This window comes from Lissotriton vulgaris, chromosome 5, assembly GCF_964263255.1.
Source record: "Lissotriton vulgaris chromosome 5, aLisVul1.2, whole genome shotgun sequence".
Lineage (NCBI taxonomy): Eukaryota > Metazoa > Chordata > Amphibia > Caudata > Salamandridae > Lissotriton > Lissotriton vulgaris.
The window spans coordinates 872965343-872988003 of NC_141693.1; the positions used below are offsets into that span (position 1 = coordinate 872965343).

A 22661-nucleotide genomic window follows, 5' to 3' on the forward strand; every position below is an offset into this window, starting at 1 on the left:
CACCCAGAAAGTCCTTAATCGTTATCTGTGATGTTTTGGCCTCCTACAGTAGGAATTCGGGACGCACTATAAATTGGGGGACATCCTATTTGTATGTTTTGAGTGGAGATACCCCGATTCCCCCACAAAATTTCCAGATTCAAATTGCCACAGATGGGTTTAAATATCTGGGGATCTTTATCTCGCTGGATCCCAAAATTCGATATGAGAGGAACCTTCTGCTCCCATTGGTTAGATTAAAGACCGACGTAGACAACTGGAGGAAGTTGCCTCTCTCCTTGTTGGGAAGGGCAACACTCTTTAAGATGATGTCCCTACCTCGCTTCCTTTACACCCTTCAGAATACATTAGATATAGTTCCAGCTAGTAATTTTCGTGAGGTGGAGGGGATGCAACGTAGACTATTATGGGATGGTAGACCACGTATCGCTTTGGCTAAATTGACGTTACCATGGTATGACGGTGGTATCGCCCTTCCGTATATTAAGCAATATTATTGATGTTGGAACTGGCCCTTCTTGCAGGGTCATCCCCAAACTTTTTGCTTCTTCCTCCCTTATTTTTCCTGACCCGTGACTGTTGGCAATAGGACTCTGCACACTTTACCACTGCTGATCAGTGCTAAAGTGCATATGCTCTCTGTGTAAATTGTTATTATGATTGGATATACATGATTGGCATATTTGTATCACCATGAAGTCCCTAGTAAAGTGCACTGGGTTTGCAGGGCTGGTGATGACAAATGCTACTAGTGGGCCTGCAGCACTGATTGTGCCGCCCACATGAGTAGCCCTAAAATGGTGTCTCAGGCCTGCCACCGCAGTGCCTGTGTGCAGTCCGTGAACTGCCATGTCCTCCTGGTCAGTGTGCCCACTGACCAGGCCTAACCCTTCCCTTTTTGTGCACATTGGTCACCCCTATGGAAGGCCCAAGGTACCCCCCTGGGCAGGGTGCCGTGTATGTGAAAGGTAGAGCATGTACTGGTGCAGGTGACATGCTCTGGTAGCGAATTACATCCATTTTAGTTTTTCACTATTGTAAGGCTATCTTGCTCCATAGGTTAACATGGGGGATGCTGGCTACATGGCTACAAGCATTTCTTCCCATAGGAACAAGATAGGACATAAGAGTCTAGTATCCCTGAACTCAGAATTTAATAACACATCTTTTAGAAAAGGTTGTTTTTAAATCCTGTGTTTGAGAACAGCACTTTTAGAAAGTTGCTGTTCTCTTGTCTGACCCTTCTGTGTGCCTTGGCCTGTTTGTGTATTGACTGTCTGGTTTGAGAGTGACAGGGGCTGGGGATTCCCCAGGAGGCTGGCTGAGTCAGCCCTAGGCTGAACGACTGCATTTGCAACCTGAGTAGTGGGAGGAGTTAGCACCTGGGCCTGAATAGGGCTGTGCTTGCCTGCCACAATGCTGGCTCCACCTCCCGCTGGGCGGCTGATGAGCCTGCCCCTCACTCTGAAAGGAAAGGAGAAGCCAGGAAAACAAAGTACTCAAGAAACACCCAGAACTGGTTCAGACCGGGCTCAGGGCCCACATGCACAAAGAGAACAAAGACTTTTTGGGGTATAAGTACAGGACCCCTGACAACAGAAAATTAGATCATCCTGGAATCAAGAAGGAACCTCTGCCAAGGAGAAAGCTGAATCTGAAGAAGGAAGACTGTCCTGCTGTTGCTCTGCTGGACTGACCTGTTGCTTTGCTGCCAAGGAGAGGAGAAGGACTTTGCTGTTGTGCTGTGTCCCCTGTCCTGATGGAATCTCCAAGGGCCTAAGAAGAGCTGGCACCCTGTTCTGAAGTCCCAGGAACAAAAGACTTTACCCCCAGCTTCCCTGAACTCTGCTGAGAGAGGTCTGTCCTTCCTAGAGTGCTTGATCCAGTTGTGGGGCCTCTGGAAGTTGTACCTGTGCTGGGAAGCTTGAAACTAAGCTTGAGAGACTTTTGCAATTGAAAGGTGTTGCATCGCTCGCTTGCGGAGCGCATCCCCGACAGTGCGAGAAGTTTCCCGCCGCTACGAAGGTAGAGATCGTCGCAGCGCCTGTTGCTGCTGTCAGAACCGTCGCATCCTTCGTTTGCGGGACGCACCCGATCGGTGCGGGAAGCCGAACATCGCTGCGAGTGTCGTCGCAGAGCCTGTTGTTGCTGGGTGAGATCGCCGCACTGCTTGCTTGTGGACCGCATCACGTCGCTGCGAGTGTCGTCGCAGAAACCATCGCATCAAGGAGCTGCGAGAGAGATGATCACCGCTGGATCTCGCATTGTCGCCCCGGAGATCGTCGCAACTCCAAAGATTGTCGCATCGTACCTTTGCGAGAACAAACTGCCTACGGAACCTTCGCACCGGAATCCATACAAGTGGCCTTCCTCCCCATACAGACCGGATTCTTCTCAACGCGCCCGCTGCTGCAGCGGGGCTGTCGCATCGCCTCCCCAGGGTCTCAGGAGCAACGCATCGCTTGTTTTCCACCGCACCAGCTTCTGCTTTTGGAACTTTGTTGCAACTAAAAGGTACTGTGAGTAAACGTGACGCAACTGTGAACTTTTCACGCATCTGTGGATTATTCAATCGCAACCTAAAGAATTTTATTACAACCTTAAGAACTCTTTTGAAACCATATTCTTGAACTGTGTATTTTGGATTTTTTGTCGTTTTGGTCTTGTGTAGTTTAGATTAAATACCTTTATTTTTCTAAACTGTTGTGGAGTCAGTTTGTGGTGTTTTCACTGTGTTACTGTGAGTGTTGGTACAAATACTTTACACATTGCCTCCTGAATAGCCTTGACTGCTCGTGCCAAGCTACCTAGAGGGTGAGCAGGGGTTATCTCAGAAGGTTTCCTCCTTACCCTGACTAGAATCAAGGGTCCCTATTTGGACAGTGGTACCTACCTCTGCCAACTAGAGACCCCCAGTTCTAACAATTGGGCTTCTCAATTGGCGGCTATAAAAGTGGGTACATATGGGCCTGGATACGCATTGGATAGATGGCAACTCCCAGGTGGTAATTACAAAAGAGGTTTGTATGCCAAGACGGCGAGGAAAAGTTTGACAGTGCCCACCAGTGTGGCAGTCAAGATATGGCAAGACGCCACCAATTCTTTGGGCTGGAAAGGCCGCCTCACGCTGGCCAATCGATTATTTGATTCGGAATGCCTGGGTAAACTCTAGAACACAAAAGCTTTCGATAAGTGGAATTTATTAGGGATAGCTAGGATTGGTGCTATCTGGGTCAAGGACAGGATTAAGTCATTTGCTGAATTACAAACCGAGTTTGAGTTGAATGGGACGGAATATTTCCGCTATGCGCAGTTCCAACATGCACTGCGAACCGCTTTGCCGGTGGAGATGGATATACCTGAGGCCTCGCCACTGGAAGATAGAATTTAAGATGGTCATTTGCCAGAGAAAACTATTTCCCTCATTTATAGGAAGTTGATCAATCATAGAGCAGACCTCCTGTTAGAGTTGAGAGATAAATGGATGAGGGACGGTATTGAGCTAGACGACGAGGACTGGCAATCGGCTGTGTCCTCACCTAGAGAGGTTGCGATCCCGGCACAACTGCGACTAGTCCAGTTGAAAATACTACATAGGGTGTATGTCACTGGCCCAAGCTTGATCCGGATGGGGCTGTCTGAAGACGGTTTGTGCAGGCGAGGTTGTGGGCGGATGGGCACGTTCCTCCATATCCGCTGGGAATGTCATTATGTGGTGGATTATTGGAGTGCGATACATGATGTTATGCAGGAGGTACTGGGGGTAACGGTGTCACCAGAGGCCAGGAGATGCCTCCTTAATATTTGGGAACCTACAGACCTAAACACAGCGCAGACTAGGTGGGTCACTCTGGGAGCTATGATAGCAAAACGAAATATAGCACAGCAGTGGGGGTCCCAAAAATCACCCACGCTTGAAGAATGGAAAGAAAGTATGGACTGGTGCATGTTCTGGGAAAAAAACAGTTTATTTGGCAAGAGGCCGGCCTCGCAAATGGACGAATGTTTGGGGACCGTGGAATCGATATAGGGGGAAGATTTGTGTGCCTCCAGTTGACTCAATGCCGGATATATTTGCATCCCCATGACCCACATGTTTAAGAATTACGACCCCCCCCTCCTTTCTTCTCATATCCTCCAAAGTAATATTATTATGATGTAAAGATGTGTGGAAATGTTTCTCTCTGTACCGAGCACTTATTGAAATGCCTTATGTTAATAAAAAAAAACAATGTCAAATTTAGGACTTGCTCGGTGGTACCCATACCTTCCCTGAACCCGTATTGGAGGTCTGATAATATGTTTTTATCGTCTGCCCATTGTTGTAGGTGCTCAAGAATAAAGCGCCCAACAACTCTGCCCAAAGAATCTAATAATGAGATGGGATGATAACAAGATGGATTTTGACGATCTCTTTTTTTAAATACCGGGTCCAGGATTGAGTCGGACCAGGAGTCCACCAACCCCACTGTGCAAGTGGCTTTCAATACCCTGACCAATATTGGCGTCCGGAGATCCATATTACATTTAAAAAGATCTACAGGGAACCCGTCAGGGCCTGGCCCCTTTCCCCCTTTACTTGCCATAAGGGCAAGTTAAATTTCTAACTGAACTAAATCAAGTACGATAGGGAAAATTGAGGGTTTTTGACAGGGGGTCGTCAACTCCATATCATGGTGATCAATCGCTTCTCTAGCATTTAATCCAAATATCTGTGAAAAATGTTCCACCCATAATAATTCATCGATAGCTATTTCAATTTTGTTGTTATCCCTAGGTTCAGACAAAAATTGAGATTTAATTATCTTCCAAAAAAGGTACAATCTTTCGTCAGGCAGCTCTTATGAAGTTCTGCCAATAGTTCCTGCTTCAATTCAGCTTTTCTTACTTTGACTACATGGTTATAGGTCTTTCTCGTTTATCCCTTTCTGTTTTGTGAAGGACAGATTTTAAGTTGGAATATGCTTTGGTACAAGCATTATTAAACCAACCCTTCATTTTCCTCTTGTTCCCTTTAGGATACATGCATAAGGCTTCCTTTACTGCATTAGTTATAACCGGAAAGTTATCTAGAATCTCTTGGTGAGTAGAGGAAGGGTCTAAACATTTTTCTATAGCCTTAATCTAATTCTTCACTACTTCCGTAGTGATCTTAAGTGGGTCTGCTCGATCCCACTTGAGCGAGTATTCGTTTAATCAATCCAGTACCAGATGTTCCTGGCTGTATGTACTCACTCGGCTAATCTTTCACGACTGATAGGGAGAGATAGGGTAACGCTATTAGGAAAATAGTCACTGGTAGCATTGTCGTGGGTATTGAAATTCAAAATACGGGACGCTAAAGTACTTGACACGGATATAATCTGTGGAAGTAGAAGCTCCTCTGCCGTTAAAGGTCTGTGTAAGGGGGACTGAGGGACCACTAATTCCTTGCCTCTTTCTTCACTCCTCTTGTCTCTTTCTGTACCCCTCTTGCCTCTGTCTGCACCCCCTCTTCCCTCTTCCTGCACATCTGTTGCCTCTTTCTGAACTGAACTTCTGCTGTCTCTCTATGCACCTCTGTTGCCTCTTTATGCACCTCTGTTGGTTCTTACTGCACTTCTCTTGCTTTTTCTGCACCTCTCTTGCCTCTTTCTGTACCCCTCTTGCCTCTTTCTGTATCCCTCTTTCTGCACCACTCTTGCCTCTTTCTGTATTTTTCTTGCCTCCTTCAGCACCTCTGTTGCTTTTTTCTGCACTCCTCTTTTCTCTTTCTGCACCCCTCTTGCCTGTTTCTGCACCTCACTTGCCTCTTTCTGAACCTCTCTTGCCTCTTTCTACAGTCCTTGTGCCTCTTTCAGCACCTTTCTTGCCTCTTTCTGTACCTCACTTACCTCTTTCTGCACTTCTCTTGCTTCTTTCTACACCTCTGTTGCGTCTTTCAGCAATTGTCCTGCCTCTTTCTGTACTCCTCCCTCTTTCTGTACCTCTCTTGCCTCTTTCTTCACCCCTGTTCCCTCTTTCTGCCCCTCTCCTGCCTCTTTCTGCACCTCTCTTACTTCTTTCCTCACCTCTCTTGCCCTTCCTGCACTCCTCTTGCCTCTAATTGCACCTCTGTTGCTTCTTTCTGCACTTCTTTTAATTTTCTATAACTCTTACTTCTTTCTGCACCCCTCTTACTTCTTTCTACACCCCTCTTGCCTCATTCTGCACCCATCTTGCCGCATTCTGCACCCTTCTTCCCTCTTTGTGCACCTCTCTTCCCTCTTTCTGTACATCTCTTGCCTCTTTCTGCAGTTCTTCTGCTTTTTTCTGTACTTCTCTTGGCGGGAAGGCTCACGCTCTCCTCAGTGCAGCAAGAACGGCCAGCTGCACTGTTCAGGCCATTAACAGCTGTGTAGCAGGTAGTGCCAGCTGCATCGTTTAGGCCTTTTACAGCTGTGCAGCAAGTAGTGCCAGCTGCATCGTTTAGGCCTTTTACAGCTGCGCAGCAAGAAGTGCCTGCTGCACCGTTTAGGCCTTTTACAGCTGTGCAGCAAGTAGTACCAGCTGCACTGTTTAGGCCTTTTACAGCTGCGCAGCAAGTAGTGCCAGCTGCATCGTTTTGGCCTTTTACAGCTGTGCAGCAAGTAGTGCCAGCTGCTCCATTTAGGCCTTTTACAGCTGTGCTGCAAGTAGTGCCAGCTGCACAGTTTAGGACACTTTATCCTTGGGAACATTTCTGATTGAGTTAGGACTCTCGCTGCATTGGCAGCAACCTTGACATTATGGTTTCAGGGCATTTAAGTCCCCCCCTGCGAGGGTTGTACAGAGCCAGGCCCTTTTTAAGTATATGTGGTGCTAGGAAATGCTTTTCATGTTGTATGATTTACGCAACCTATTCTGAGCACATCTAAAAGTGGCCTTATGATGATGAGGCTGTTGTGCATATTTTGATTTTGCTAGTCCGATTTTGTTCCACACTATGCTCTTTGCCCGTAATGTTAGTGATTCTCAGGAGATTAGGGTCCAATAGTAGTCTGTTGAGATTATGGGTGTACAATGCGGTTGGTGCCGAATGTGCTTCTGTTACAGGCTGATGCTAAGTACAGTGATCACCAGTGGTCACTGGGTGTTCGTTTGTGATCTGTTTTACTTTGTGATGGTTTTGACAGTGGTCCAGCTCGTCCTATCATATTTAAACATTTCCCTTGTAAATATTATCTTGTGCCAGTTGGCTTCATGTATACCTAGATGTAGGGCCCAACAAATACCCACCTCTCTTCCCGGACGGCACATTAGTTCAGATTTCCTCACCCGATGTCTGGAATATGTGCCCCTTTTAGTCCTTATACTTCTCACCACTGCTTTCCTAGTAACACCCTTCTCATATCCCCCCAGCACTCCTTCTCCTCATTTTCCCAACATGGCCACCACTCGAGTTAAGGCTGGAATTAACTGCTACAAAATCATTTATCTTCCCGGCCAAACTAAAGCTTCAGTAAAGCGATTGAAGCATAACACTATTGAACGTTTTCCTGATTCCCTTTTTGTTGATCAATTTTACAATGGTCGTTTTGGGAGGCACAAAAACGATTTCATTTTATTCACTCACGACACCCCCTCTTGGTCCACCAGCTTATATAATTCCCTTAACGTCACCTCCTCCTCCTCTATCCCTCATGGGAAACAACTAAAGATGTCCCCCTCTGCGTATTTCAACGGCTCCCTCACCATCTCAATCTATAACAACCGTACTGTTATGATCCAAGGCAAAGACACCTGTCTCTCTCTCTTTGACCACCTCTTCCCCTCCCTACTCCCCTCCTCTGCAACTGGGTTTTCCCCTGACTCTCCATCTAGCTCCACCCATTACTCCCTTTCACCTCCCCTGACCCCCCTACACTCCAATAGCCTGCACCCTCTGGAAGCACAGGTCGGCCCTCTTCCCTCCCCCTCCCTTGTTCCCTCCTCTCCCTTTCCTCCCACTTAACAGTATGCCCCCCCTTCATCATGTCAGCCTTACCACTGGCTAATACACTCCACGTCTAATCTGCACCGTCCCGGTACTCTAATCTCATCTCCTCCCCCCTATTCCTACCTGCTACTCCCTTTTTTAGTCCACCCCTCCTTCAACCTCCTCCCCAGCTAACTTTCCTTATGCTCCCCTCATTCCTTCCTCTCCCACTCTTCTCTACCCCCTCCTCCCCTCACTTCTTACCCTGATTTCTCCACAATCCCATTGCATCTCTCTCCTTTCCCCATCGCCGACAGCAATGCTGTGCTACCCCCTTTCCCCCCCTTGGTAACCCTTTCCATCTCCCTCCATCGGGCCCAGCCGAACCATTTCCTTTCTTCAACTTCCCCTTCTCCCAACCCCCCTCACTCTGCCAGATGCCCGTTCCCTCACAACCACCTCTCCTAGCCAACAGGACCTCTCCAACCTCCTCCCCTCTTTTCCTCCAAAACCTCCTACACTCCTATGACACCTCACAGTCCTCCCCTCTGCCTCTACCCCACTGCCTTGATCCACACCCATCTCCCCCTAAATATTTCCTTAATTCCTTTCCTCCGTGCAGCGCCAACAAAGACAACTCTCCCTTCACCTCTGACACACCAACCCCCGCTCCCAACCTCCACCTTTCCCCACCTATGAACCCTATACCCCAACTCACCTCCTGTCCCCCCTCCTCTCCCCGCCTTCCACCACCAATTTCACCCCCTCCTTTTGCCATAGAGACACCCAACCTTCCGTGCTCTGCCCTACTCACTCTTGAAAATAAGCTAGGCTCTCTTATCAACTCCATCTCCCAGCTTGTAGCTTCCATTTCACTTTTAAGCTCCAAGATTTCCACTTTCCCATTCCCCTCAACTAATTTGGAAAACTCTCACCTTCCCACGAGATGCTCCTCACCCCCTCACCCCATCATAGCCAAGCATAACCTGTCATCTGCAAACATCGTTCACTCACACAAGCCCTTGAACGCCACCCTTCTTCAACTTGCATCTCCGAGTAACCCAACTATCTACACTTTTCCGACCATCTCTTCTGTCAGAACCAAGTATTCACCTAAACCCTCCTGTGCACCCCCATATAAGTACAATATCCCTATCACCCTTCTAAGCCCAATTGCCCCCGTCACCAAAACAGTCTTGACAGAGCTGAGCTGTCTGCTCCACAACTGCAGATCTGCAATAAAACACAAACTCGAAATCTCTGATACCATCACCCTTCACAATAGTGACATGTTCTTCCTAACAGAGACCTGGTTCAACGATACCTCTCACTCAATGTTTGATCTCCTATTACCCACAGGCTATTCTATTTTTAGGAACGACAGACCTATCAAAGTTGGGGGAGGTGTTGCAGTCATCTTTAGAAACTCCCTTCAACTGAAGGCTTCTCCCATCAGCGCCTTCAATCTCCACTGGGGCTCTCTGCAAGACTCTTCCGCGAACTTGCTGGCCACCTTCCTCTCTACAAACGATCTTATCCAACACTGCAGAGAATCAACACACTCTAAGGGATCAATCCTGGATCTTGTTATTTCCAAAGCAGACATGCTTTCCATCGCTACCCCTATTCACGTAGACTGGTCTGACCACCTCCTCATCCGATTCTCTCTTAACCTATCACACTCTATAACTCTTGTCCAACCTAAGAGGGCTACCTCCTGGTTCTGTGACACTAAAAATATTTACACCGTTTCCCTTTGTGATCAGCTTTGCTGTCACTTCCAGGGCTAGACCCGAGCCTAGATGTTGACGATCTCACCTCCCAATGCCTCTAAGTCCTTGCAGTCGAAATCAATAACGTTGCTCCTCTCCAAAGCAAAAAGAAAAGGCCTGTTCCCTCAGTACCTTGGTTCAACAAATCCCTCTATGAAGAAAGGAATCACCTAAGACTCCTGGAGAAACAATGGAGGCAAGCGCCCTCCACCGATAATTTGGCCACGCTTTGTTTAGCAAGATCCAAGTACCACAAGCACATCTTCCTTGGGAAAGCATCACACTTCAGAACCCCCCTTGACTCAGCCAAAAAAAGACCCAAAAAACTATTTGATCTCATCAAGAATACTAACTGCTCTCCCCCAACCTCCAAGTTGGAGGATTCTACAAAGAAAGCTGCGGATTTTGCTGTATTTTTTGACGAAAAAGTAAAATCACTTGTGGATCAGGTCGCTCATCCTACCCCTCCAGAGGAGCGCAAATCATTAGCCATTTGGCAGAACTTCGACCCCATCTTTGAAGATGTCCTCCTCAAGTGCATCCTCGAAACAAAGCCCTCCAACCATTCTCTTGACCCCATCCCTAGTGCCATTGCCATTGACTTCTATACCCATTCTCTTCCCTAATGGACCACTCTGGTCAACCTCTCCCCCTGTTAAGGCTCCCTTCCTGTTCCCTTCAAAACTGGGCAGGTCACCCCTCTGCTTAAAAACCCCACTGCTGATGCGAATGACCTCAACAACTTCCGCCCCATCACTAACTTACCATTTCTTACGAAGATCATAGAAAGATGTGTTGTGAAACAACTCTCTCATCTCAAGGACAATGATCTTCTTGACAATTTTCAGTCTGGCTTCATCCAAAACTGCAGCACTGAAACAGCCCTTCTGCAAGTGATAGATGACGCGCTGTGGATACTCGATTCGGGGGGTCTTGTCTTCAAATTCTCCTTGACCTTTCTGCAGCCTTTGACACTGTCACTCGCAACACCCTCCTCAACACTCTTCAACAGAGAATTGGCATGGAGGGCACTGTGCTTAAATGGTTTGCTTCCTTCCTCTCTTATAGATCCCAAATGATCAAAATAGCGGACAGTCTTTCACCTCCTTTGGGGGTGGGTCAAGATGTTCCTCAAGGCTCTATACTTGCACCCACATTGTTCAATCTCTATTTGGAACCTCTGGGAAATCTCCTAAGTATATCCGTGGTCCACTATCATCTCTACACAGACGACACTCAAATCTACCTCAAGGTTGCCTTCACTCACGATCTCTCCGTCCTAAGCTCTACTGTGGACTCCATTCAAAACTGGATGTCAACACATCAGCTGATTCTGAATCCCTCCAAAACTGAATTCCACCTATTCTCCTCCTCACTTTCTCCTCCCCCTGTTCAATCATGAACGGACCAGAATAACCTGCTGAACAATAAACCCATCATTGTCGACAGCGCACAATCCCTTGGTGTCATACTCAACACAAAACTCAATCTACTCTCCCACATTAATTCAATTGCAAAGTCTGCTCGATACCAACTGTGCCGTCTTTGGGGGATTCATCGCTTCTTCCCGGAGCATGACCTTAAAACCCTGGTCCAATCGCTGGTCCTCTCCAGACTGGACCACTGCAATTCTCTTCTTACTGGCCTCCCCAAATCCCACCTGTCCCCCCTTAAGTCTGTTCTCCATTCAGCAGCTCGTTTCATTTCTGGGGCCAAAAGAAGCGACCACATCACACCCGTGTTATCCACCCTCCGCTGGCTTCCCATCGAGGCAAGATCTATCTACAAGACTGCCTGCATCACCCAAAAAGCCTTGCACTCCTCCTCTCCTCGCTACCTGGAGAATAAACTGAAACTCTCTGGAGGCTCTAGACCTTCACGAAATGCGGAAAATCTACTGCTTGAACCTCCCCCTTTCAAGAAGGAAAGATCGATGGCCCAATCCTTTTCAGGCAACGCAGTGAGAATCTGGAACTCACGTCCGCCTCAGCTCCGGACCACCACCTCCTCCCAGGCCTTCAAAACTGACCTCAAAGTTCTCCTCCTTCAAAGACACTTCCAAAGTTAATTCATGCCCTCTCTATTATCTGAAGGAAGACCCTTTAGTATAAAAAAAATTCTATTCTCCATGACTATGGAAGTGCCTTCCCAGTGTGTTCTTGTGGTTTGAGAGTCTGCCATTTATTGCAGTATTACCCTTTAACCTGTGTTTGGTAATCCTTTGTAACATGCACATGTCACTTTTCTCTTGTAACACACTGTTTGCTACCTCTTACATTTTGTTTGCTTTCGATACTTGCAAAAGTACCACCATTGCCTATGTAAAGTTTGTTCTTCTGTTTGAGTGTCCTGCATTTATTGCAGTACTATACCTCTACTTGTACTTTGTACGCTTTTGTAACCTGCATACGTCACTTTTTCCTCCTGTAATGCACCGTTTGCTACCTCTTGTATTTTGTTTGCTCACGATTGTCACTTTTGCTTCATGTAATGTAACGTTTGCTTTTGTAATTTGTTTACTTGTAATGTTCTCATGTATCAGTTCTGTTCCTATTGGGAAGGGCTCTGACACCTTCGGGTAAAGTCTGCGCTATACAAGAATGCATAAATAATAAATCTTTTTGCACTTCTCTTGCCTGTTTTTGCACCTCTCTTGCTTCTTTTTGTACCCCTCTTTCCTCTTTCGGGGCCTCTCTTGCCTCTTTCTGTAGTTGTATTGCCCCCTTCTGCACCTCTGTTGCTTATTTCTGCATTTGTCTTGCCTCTTTCTTCACCACTCTTGCCTTTTTCTGCACCTCTGTTGGCTCTTTCTGCACTGTTCTTGCTTCTTTCTGTACCCCTCTTTCAAATGTATGCACACCTCATGGCTCTTTCTGTACCCCTCTTCCCTCTTTCTTCACCTCTCTTGCCTCTGTCTGCTCCTGTTCCCTCTTGGTGCACCTCTTTTGCCTATTTCTACAACTCTCTTGCCTTTTTATGCAGTTCTCTTTCTCCTTCTTGACCTCTTTTGCTGCTTTCTACACTTCTCTTGCCTCTTTCTGTACCTCTCTTGCCTCTATCTGCACCCCTGTTGCTTCATTCTGCACTTCTCTTGCTTCTTTGTGTACCTCTCTTGCATCTTTCTGCTCCTCTCTTGCTTCTTTCTGCTCCTCTTTCTTCTTTCTGCTCCTCTTTCTTCTTTCTGCACTTCGTTGCCTCTTTCTACCCTTCTTTTGCCTCTTTCTGCACATTTCTTACTCTTTCTGCACCTCTCTTGTTTTTTTCGCAATTCTCTTGCTTTATTCCTTACTTCTCTTGCCTGTTTCTGTATTGAAATGGGAAGTGCAAGCTGTCAAGTTTAAAGGTCTGCGTGCTCTCGTGACTGAGGTATATGTCTACTTGTACATGTATTCTCATCTGAAGATGGTAGCTTAAAAAGCAGGTAGCTTCTCTTGTAGGTGGTCAAATCGTCTTAGTTCTGCTCTGTCATTCAGTTGCACAGGCAGACATGTCTTATGTATATAGGTGTTATAGAGCCCCTAAAATATACTATTGAAGTCCCATGTGCCCTGTATTATGCGCAGAAAGAAATACATACACCTTTTTGTACACAAATTTACAGAGTATGCTCTTTGAAACACATGTATTCAAGTATTTGTATGTTTAGTTTTTTGGAACATGTCACTAGGTAAAAGCACAGACACATGCATGTATACCTTCACAAACTTGGTGAGATTTACAACAGTGATATGGTTAGGATTGCTGTTTTACATTTGGTACGCCTAACATTCTGAGCAGTCAATGAATAGTAAACCTTCAAGATAAAGGACCCCTTCCCCTTTGTGAGTATGTTGGAAAATATTTTTTAAGAGCAGGCAGTGGACCCAGAGACCCCTGCCTGCCCTTAAAAAATGAAACTGAAAAGTTAATTTTTCTTTTTTAAATGCATCCCGTTTTCCTTTAAGTGATATACACTGTTGCACATCGGAAATTGTGCCTCACAAATTGCGACTCCCAAAAGAGTCGCAATTTGCAATGCACAATTTTCTTGGTCGTACATCTGGCCCGCAGGGTCCCTAAATGTAAATTTCTCCTTCATTTTTCTATGGGGAAATTGAACAGTAATAGCACAAAATGGCTGAATTGAATTATACCAACTTTGTCAGAAAGCTAGATATTGGTTGAGAAAGTGTGTTTTTTGTAAGCTGACATAAATCCGTTCAATCGTTTTTGAGAAATTAAGGTTCAAATACTTTGCATACCTGGATGGTTGGGTTTCACCGGACATTCGCGAGAGCTCTGCTATCATGCAAATTCAAATAATAGAGAGATCTGATTGTCTGAGGGGGCTTTGTATCCCATCAGCTGTCTCTCTTCCAAGAGAGTGAAAGGCTTTGGCGAACACCCATGGGAGCTTGCATTCTGATTGGTTGGCTCCAACATGAAGAGAAATGATGCAGCTGCCATTTCAGGACATGGGACTTTGTACCTGTGTCCTGAAAATGTTTAAATAATAAAGTATAAGGAGGCAGGGCAGGGGTACCCTGACTCCTTGGACCATGTGGGGGGTCCCAGAGGCTAAATGTAAAACTATATATTTTTTTGCATTTTCACAATCCCGCGGATGTCTGAGGGAGCCAGCAAGGCACCTGGATTCTCGCTGGAGTTCCACAAAAGCGCAGGAGGACGTGCTAGCTTCTGCGGGTCCCTCATGGGATTTTTAAAAATGTTTTTAAAGAGAGGCTGTGCCCGAGTGTCTGCAGTAGGTTTCCACAGATATGCGATGGGCCATGTTGTCTTCAAAATCAAGTAATAGTCCCACTTGCACACTCTGTTTGCACTAAATATTCAATTCCAGGGTGCTCTAGGGTGCACCCTCCGTACTGGAGTGCATCTAAATCAAAGTACAACAGCGTGTCCCATCTGGGAGACGTCCCCTAGTCCCAGCTCATATTACCCCAAAGGGGTGTCCTCAATTGGTGATGAGTTCCAAATAATCACAATGTTTGTTGAGTTCACATTCATTTATTTTTCTTATATTCAAGAATTTCTTCATTCTCATAAATTCCTTCTCAATTCCAAACGAATTAAATTGATTCACCTCCTTATAACATATCCATAATCCAATGCATTTTGGCTGCTATTGAGCCTTCATCAGGGATATATGTCTATAATCAAAAAGATATAATACATGAGGTAACAGAAACTATAAACTCCACATTTAGTGAATTAACAGAAAAAGAACTATCTATCAAATGCAGAAATAGTGAAAAGGCCAACGCCCCCAGTAATGAATATCGAAATGGCTTAAACATAATGAACCAAAATTGAATCACCCGTGACATAATGAAGGAACAGTGGGAAATAAATTCATACAAGTCGAATATAATCACAAATTCTTATCCTATTACTGACCATAGAATATCTAAAGATATAACAACAACAAGATAGTCATTGAATTCAAGTATGGTAATTACGCGCACATCTTATAGCCAAGCGTTTCAAAAGTTATTTACGCGCCATGACAGTTATCACTCAAAATTTAAAAAGCTATTTAAACGGTGGCAAACACGATAAGAAAGGAACAAATCCTAATAACAAGTTCTTAACCGATAACTTACATAAGTAAGAAGCAGTAACGTATTGAGTATCCTTTCAAAAATGTTGCTTGAATGTAAAGTCGGCGTTTTAACTTGCGATTAGAAGTTAATGCGATAACATAAATAAGGGACTATCGTTCTAGCTGTGAGGATGAGTGCCATATTGGAACGATGTTAACAGCCTAAGGAAGCATTCAAAGTTTAAGAATTAACAGCAAATATTTCATCCTAATGATACAACCATACTACGTAATCAAAATGAACAATGTTAAAAGATAAATAAAATAAGAAAAATTGAAAAAATTGAAAAAAACTGTATGATCGCAGTCAATCATTGGCATGTCTAGCAAGTACATTGTCAATAAAGTTAATTGAAAGTTCTATAGGTAACAACTAAATTCAACCCTGTCATTCATCCCATTGGGCTTCAGAGTGTCTAATTTATAAATCCAAAAGTTTTCACGTTTCAAAAGTAATTTGTTATTATCAACTCCTTCACGTTTAGAAACAGTCTCCAAGATCAAAAATCTCAATTGGCTGCTATGATGTGCAGCTTCCTGAAAATGGATAGCAACTGTAGATTTTGTGGATTTGTTGAGAATGTTAGATTTGTGCTCATTCAAGCGAACCTTCATTTTCCGCTCTGTTTTACCCACGTATCCTTGTCCACGAGGACATTTCAGTAGATAAATAATGTTAGTACTGTCGCAGGTAGCATTGACTTTCAGTTTGATGTTATAACCTTTACTAGGATGTGTTGTGATGTTTCCTTTTATTATACAGTTGCAATGACTGCAATTATAACAAGGCAATGTTCCTTTGAAAGTCTGATTTTCACTCGGGTCCTTGGCCTTAGTTAAACTTCCTAAATTGGGAGATCGTTGATAAGCAAAAAGTGGTAATTCATTGAATATATTGTTAAAATCCGGTTCTTAAGATAACAGTATCCAGTGTTTTTTAACAATTTTTTTAAAGGTATTGCTTTTGGTGGTGTATTTCGACACCACTACCATTCTGGTGGTTTCTTTTCTCTTGTGAGTTTTTTTTAGAAGTTCTGTTCTATTTTTTGCTGCACAACATGTTCGAGCTTCATCCAAAATGTTCATAGGATATTCTCTCCTTAAATCTCGTTTCCATTTCTTGAATCCTTAATTCAGATTTATCCACAGAAGAAACAATGCGCTTGACTCTAAGCATTTGAGAGTACGGCAAGTGTTTTTTTAGAGAATCCTGGTGAAAACTCTTATAATGCAAAAGGTTATTGCGATCAGTAGCTTTTCTGTAAATATCAGTTTCAGACCCAGAATTTGTTCTGGATACCTGCACGTCTAGAAATGTGATTTTATCTCTGTTTACCTCCGAGGTAAATTGAATTTCGTTTGTCTCTGGAATTCAGAGTAGAGATAGCCTCTAATAATGACTCTTCCAAGCCAGTGCAAATAATGAACATATCAGCAATGTATCGTAATATCAGTCTGGCTTCTACCTGTCTAGAAGTTGTCCAATAGGTTGGTGAATGCTACCCACAGTTGAGACGATAGGTTGAAAAGGAGGTTTTTCTAAAGACTTATGAACTTTTGGTAACATGTATATTGTTGGGCTCCTCGGATGACAGGTAATCAAAAACTTTTTCGTTCTTTCATTTTTACACCGTTTTCATATGCCTTGTTGATCAATGTTTCCAGATGTTTAGAAAACAATTCAGTGGGGTTATCATCCAGCGGTAAATAAATGGCTTTATCATTTAAGTGAGCTTCAACTTCTTGTTCATAATGTGAGGTTTTCATTATAACAATAGCACCACCTTTATCTGCCTTCTGGCAGATTTGCTCCGGATTCTTTGCAATATTTTTGAGAGCATCTTTCTGTTTATTGGTTAAATTATGTTTCCTGTCTTTCTTGTTGAAACCCAATCTGGATATTTCTAATTTAACCAAATTTTCAAAAGTGTCCAATGTTTTATGAGAAAATGGAGCAATGTACATGCTCTGGGGTGATAAACCCAGCAATTGATCTTCTTTTTCTTCTTTTTTGTCAGTTACCACATTATCAAAAAAGTGACGCAAGCGAAGTTTTCTCATCAACTTGTAAAAACTCACTTCCATTTCGAGTTTATCTGCCTCAACGGTTGGAACAAATGATAATCCTTTCTGTAAGGCTTCTATCGTGATTTTATCCAAGGGAGTATCTGAGATGTTAATCACTAGGTTCATCTCCATTAGGTTTTCTTTGGCTTGCCCTTCTTCTTGTCGGTTACACTCCGTGTAGTGGGGGCCTCCTTTTCTTTCTCCTTTCCTTTTACTCCTCCTGGTTCGTCTCTTTCTGAATGGCCTTTCTCTAAAAAATGCTCCCCGTTTCTTTGTTGTTGTTGTCGTTCCGTACTGGAGCTGGATGTTGAAGCTTGTTGATCTGGAGATCCTAATGTTTGTTCAGTAACAGGTTGCTGTCTTGATTTTCCTATGTTTCTTTGGGGTAATATGAGCTGTGACTAGGGGACGTCTCCCAGATGGGACACACTGTTGTACCATGTTGTCTTCAACCATCTGAGGCTTTGGCTGCCTGTCACCAACCACGTGCTGCACATGGCCCAAGGCTGTGCTCGGAAGGGGAGATGAGTGCAGGTCAGGCTCTGTAGCCAACCTCCCGCTTTACACTGCCAAAGACCAGGCATGCCAAGGGATTGACTGCCTTCAGCCATATGTGGTTATGCATTGGCTGCCTGTAGCCAACCCCATGCTGCCTACTGCCGAGGAACTGGCTGTTCGTGGGGGGGGGGGGGTGCAGGCAGCATCCCACCCCCCACGCATAGTAGAAAGGCTGTGTGCATGTGTGCAACTTGGGGGGTGGGAGGCTTCCTGCAGGGGTTAGATGCAGGGCTTGGCCGCTGTAGTACTGAATTATTTTTTAGAATAACACTACCAATCTTAAAACACAGAGACAAAGTAGGACTGGATGACCTGCTCATGCCTGATGAGGGACACCCTGATCCAGTGTGACATCACCATTTGCCACCAATTGCACATTAATGTGTCTCGCCTGTTGCACAACACCATATGAAACCGTTGTACCCTGGTTCCATGGTTGCATATCAGCATGTTTCCATATAATGCACACATTCCTGCACTTCTGAACTGTACATCACCCAGTTCGCATCTCGTATACAACACCCAGTGTTCCCCGATGCACGTACCCAGAGCTCTCATGAGGTGCATCAGCCAGAACTCCCCTGCCACACATCAGCCGGATATCCCCTGGAACACATCGCCCAGTGCCCCATGAAGAGCATCACTCACTGGATCCCTTAGATGCATTAGTAATGCTGTCATGCCATGAACCAGCTGATGCACATCATCTTGTGCATCTCCTTGTGCACTCCACTATGTTGCCCTGATGACAAGATTGACTGCATCCCTTGAGCATATCCCCGCGCTTCTTTGCTGTACATCACCATAAGCCAGTCATGCCATGAACCACTTGAGGCACATCACCTTGTGCACTCCAATGTGAATCATCTGGTGCTCTCCTTGTGTCCATAACCCTTTGCCTTCTGGTGCCCGGTGTGGTGGATAACTGGCTGGGTTCGTTGTTGTCTGTATCTTTGCTGCACTGTGTGCACGGGCGACTGAATTTTTCCTAGACTTCATGATAACGTGTGTCTGTTTACTGCGTGCATTTATGTACATGCACAGTACAAAAGACAAAATATTGAGCATCATGGATAATTGCAAGGTATATTCTGTAACAAAGGCACAATTCCAAAATTACATTTTCTGAGTTACTGTTTTTCTAAACGCGAAGTTTAGCCAAGAATCGGCTAGGTTTCCTAACAAATAATGATCAAAGGTAGTATTTCCGGCATTTTGTCATCAAAAATGCTCAATATATTAAAGGCATTTTAATGTAAATGTTTATTTTGCAGCTAGGTTTGTGTAGTGTGAAATAACTGAGGCGTGGCAGCTTTGGTGTTTTTTTCCTTGTTCGAGTCCAGTGCTTCGGCACGGACGTGCAGTACTGTGCATTTGCCTGCGTCTTCCACTGCTCTCTGCCCGTCCCTGGGGGGAGAGTAATTGAGCACGTAGGGAGCCGGCATGACTCATCGAGGCGCGCAAACCGGTGCTAGGGCTTCCACGCATTTGCATCACGGCACGACGGTCCTGTCGGGAGGAGGGATAAACACTACTCGCTGCAGACCCAGTGTACACGATGGAAAATGTGCATAGAAAAAAAACTGGCTTGGGCGGTATTCCTATATATATAAATGCAGTCACCCAGGGATGTGTTACAGCAACCTTTCATAGGCTGCACTCGGCAGCCTTACAGTTCAAGAAAGCGACACCATTCTACTTGTGAGGGGAATTCGCTGTATGTACAAAATTATCTTATTGCCTTATTGCAGGTGTTGCGTGTTTCTCTTTGTTCTCTGCCAGAATACTGCATAGTGTGTGTAAGCAGACTATATTTATGAATGGTGGGCGGGGAGTACCGCTAGACGCTAAGCCTGCTTACTGAATGAAATGCGCGTTGAATGCCACCGCGTCACCACAACAGTTCCGTGGGCGCCCTTCCCCCGCCTTTTGTACTCCCCCCTCCCGCCAGGGGCCGATTGGTCAATAAGAGCCTTTGGGTGCTGCTGACGGAATCACCACTAACGCGTGTCACGAATCTATTTAAATGAGGAGTTTCATAACGGCAGAATCCCAGCGCCCACATGGAATGCTGAACATTTCATCTGGTTGTGAGAATCCCTTTCAGAGCGGCCACTAGACACAGACCAAACAGGCAAAGGGAGCTGCCACACCTCTGTGCACGCACCTGCTCTTCTGTGTCTTAGCCTCGATGTTCTGCTTTTGTTTACAGAACTCCTTCCTGAAGCTGCAGACCTTGGAAACCGACCTGTGCCCCGCCGTTCTGCCAAACCACGAGGAGAGTGGGCAGGTGCTTGGACCCAAGGATGTGTCCCCGTCATACGGCCAAGGCATGCATCCTGACGGCGTCAGCTGCAGAGGTAAGAGTCCTGGCGCGTGCAGCGAGATGCTCTTTGCGTATAAATACTACCAGCATCAAAGGTTTATTAGTGGCCTCCGATGAAAGATGAAAAAAAAAACTTTTTGTCGAGCTTCAATTACCCGTCTTATTTTCCAGGGTGTCAAATTATTCTTTTATGAATTGATGGTCTAATTATTCATCATGATCCTTGTGTTATTTCGGTAAATAGACTTCTTTAGGATTGTTCAACAATGGACTTTTCTTTGGATGTTGCTGTCCCTTGTGATGTGGTAATATCCAAATCTGTTTATTCTTGATTCTTGAGCCATGAAACAATTAAACAAATAAATACATACAGACATCTCATACATTTCACCGTTTTAAATACAAAATATGTCCCAACATGCGAAAGTAATAAAAAAGAATACCCTACATTCGACTATAATAAACGGACGGCGGGGGTGGTGTGGAATTGGCAGCGTTATTGGTGATATTGTGGTTGTGATGGTGGTATTGGTGGAGGTGGTATCAGCAGTGTTGGTGGTTGTATTGGTTGTGGTATTGGTAGTAAAGGTGGTATTGTGGTAGTGTTGTATTTTTGGTGGTGGTGATGGTATTCAGAGATGTTTTAACGCACAGGCACGTTGGGTAATTGCCTAGGGTCCCCACATTCCAAGGGCCCCTCTGGAAAAGTAAATATTGTCCCTCTTTAGCTCATTTTTGTGTATTTCTATCTCCCATCCTCTCTCTCTTTCTACCTCTGAATCTGTTTCTCTTAGCCCAGTGTCATTTTAAGGATTTTTGAGGCCTACAGAAAGCTTATTTCAACTTTTTTGTGTGAACCTCATTTCTGAAAGTTTGTTTGGGTAATACATTTCAGAGTTGTTACAAAAAGGTGGCCCAAAAATCCTTAAAATACTACTGATGGTATTGCTGATATTGTGATGGTGGTACGGGTAGTCGTGGTGGTCTGGTACAGGTTGTAGTATTGGTCGTGGTATTTGTTGAGGTATTGATGGTGGTTGCATTGATTGTGGTGTGGTATTGGTGATATTGGTGGTGATGTGCTATTCGTAGTATTGGAGGTGGTGTAGTATTGATGGTGATACTATCAGTGTTAGTAGTAGTGTTGAAGAATTGTTGATGGGTGTTTTGGTGGAGCTCGTATTGTTGGTTATATTTGTGGTGGTGGTATTTGTAGTTGTACTGGGGGTTATGATATTGCTGGTGGCATTGGTAGTTGGGGTATTTGTGTTGTGGTGTAGGGTACTTGAATTGATGTTGGTGGTGATGTTTTTAGTGTTGGAATTCGTGATGGTATTGGTGGTGGTATATCACAAGTATGAGTTAAAAAAATTTAATTTGACAAATGCAACTGCGAAGACTTATCTGCCAGTGACTGTGAAGCCTTATTATTCAAACTTACACTTACAGATAAGTTTAACTTGTCTGGCATACTAGTGTACCACCCGGCTGGAATGTGGTCACTGTCCTTCCCTGACCTTATAACCTCCTATGCTTTGAATGCCGCCAATTTCACCAACCTGGGTGACCTGAATCTTCACTTTGATGAGCCTACGTGTACTAAAAGCGCAGTTTTCATTGCCGACCTTGAAGCAATGAATCTCCATCTATGTAACTCAGGTCCCACACATGTAGCGGGCCACCTACTTGATCCCATTTTTTCTAATCTGGCGTATCTGATCTGTCCCCCCTACTTTCCCCCTGTGTTGGTCCGATCACTTTGCGGTTACCTTTCTGCTTAAAGTTGTAGCAGGCCTATTAGTAGTCACTTCCGGTCCTGAACATAAAGTCTGGCATTGGGATAAGCTCAATGTGTAAGCCCTAAACAATCTCTTAGATGACTCCAGACCAGCTATAAAAAAGCTTACTACCTTGGATCTGGATGCCATAAAAAAGTTGGATTGCCCAGGCAGTAGATACCTGACTTCCTCTTTCCAATAAACGTTTAGGTCACCATCGGCTGCCTACCCCCTAGTTTAGGGAGAAGCTCAAGATTGAGAAATCCAAATGCAAAGCTTTGGAAAGGCAGTGGAGGAAACACTAAGAGACTGATGCTAAGATAGCCTATACAAAGGCTCTAAGTGATTATCACAGTTTATGTAAAATGGCTCGTGCTGAGTTGGTCTCTCAAAAAATTTCTTTAGCACAGCACTGTCCTAAAACCATTTTTAAGATAGTTAAATAAGTATCTGGGTTTAATACTCAGACTACCCCTTGCATTCTCACCAGAATGCAATGTGAAAACCATGCTTTCTTTTTTTGTGGAGAAAGTTGAAAAAATATATCCGGCACTGGCCAAAGATAACTTGCTAAATACCCTACCCACTACAATCATGGCCCCCACTTCTACCAGATGGGTCTGCCTTTGATCCACGACAATTTTAA

At 44.7% G+C, this 22661-nt stretch overlaps 1 protein-coding gene across 2 annotated transcripts in view; it reads left to right on the plus strand.

Moving 5' to 3' along the window:
• Positions 1 to 22661, plus strand: part of FAM13C (family with sequence similarity 13 member C) — an 866698-nt gene that overhangs the window by 543838 nt on the left and 300199 nt on the right. For both annotated transcript variants that reach the window (XM_086922448.1, XM_086922449.1), the window contains exon 6: positions 20124 to 20271. In XM_086922448.1, coding sequence (XP_086778574.1) covers positions 20124 to 20271 — 148 coding nt within the window. The remainder of the gene's footprint in view (positions 1 to 20123; positions 20272 to 22661) is intronic.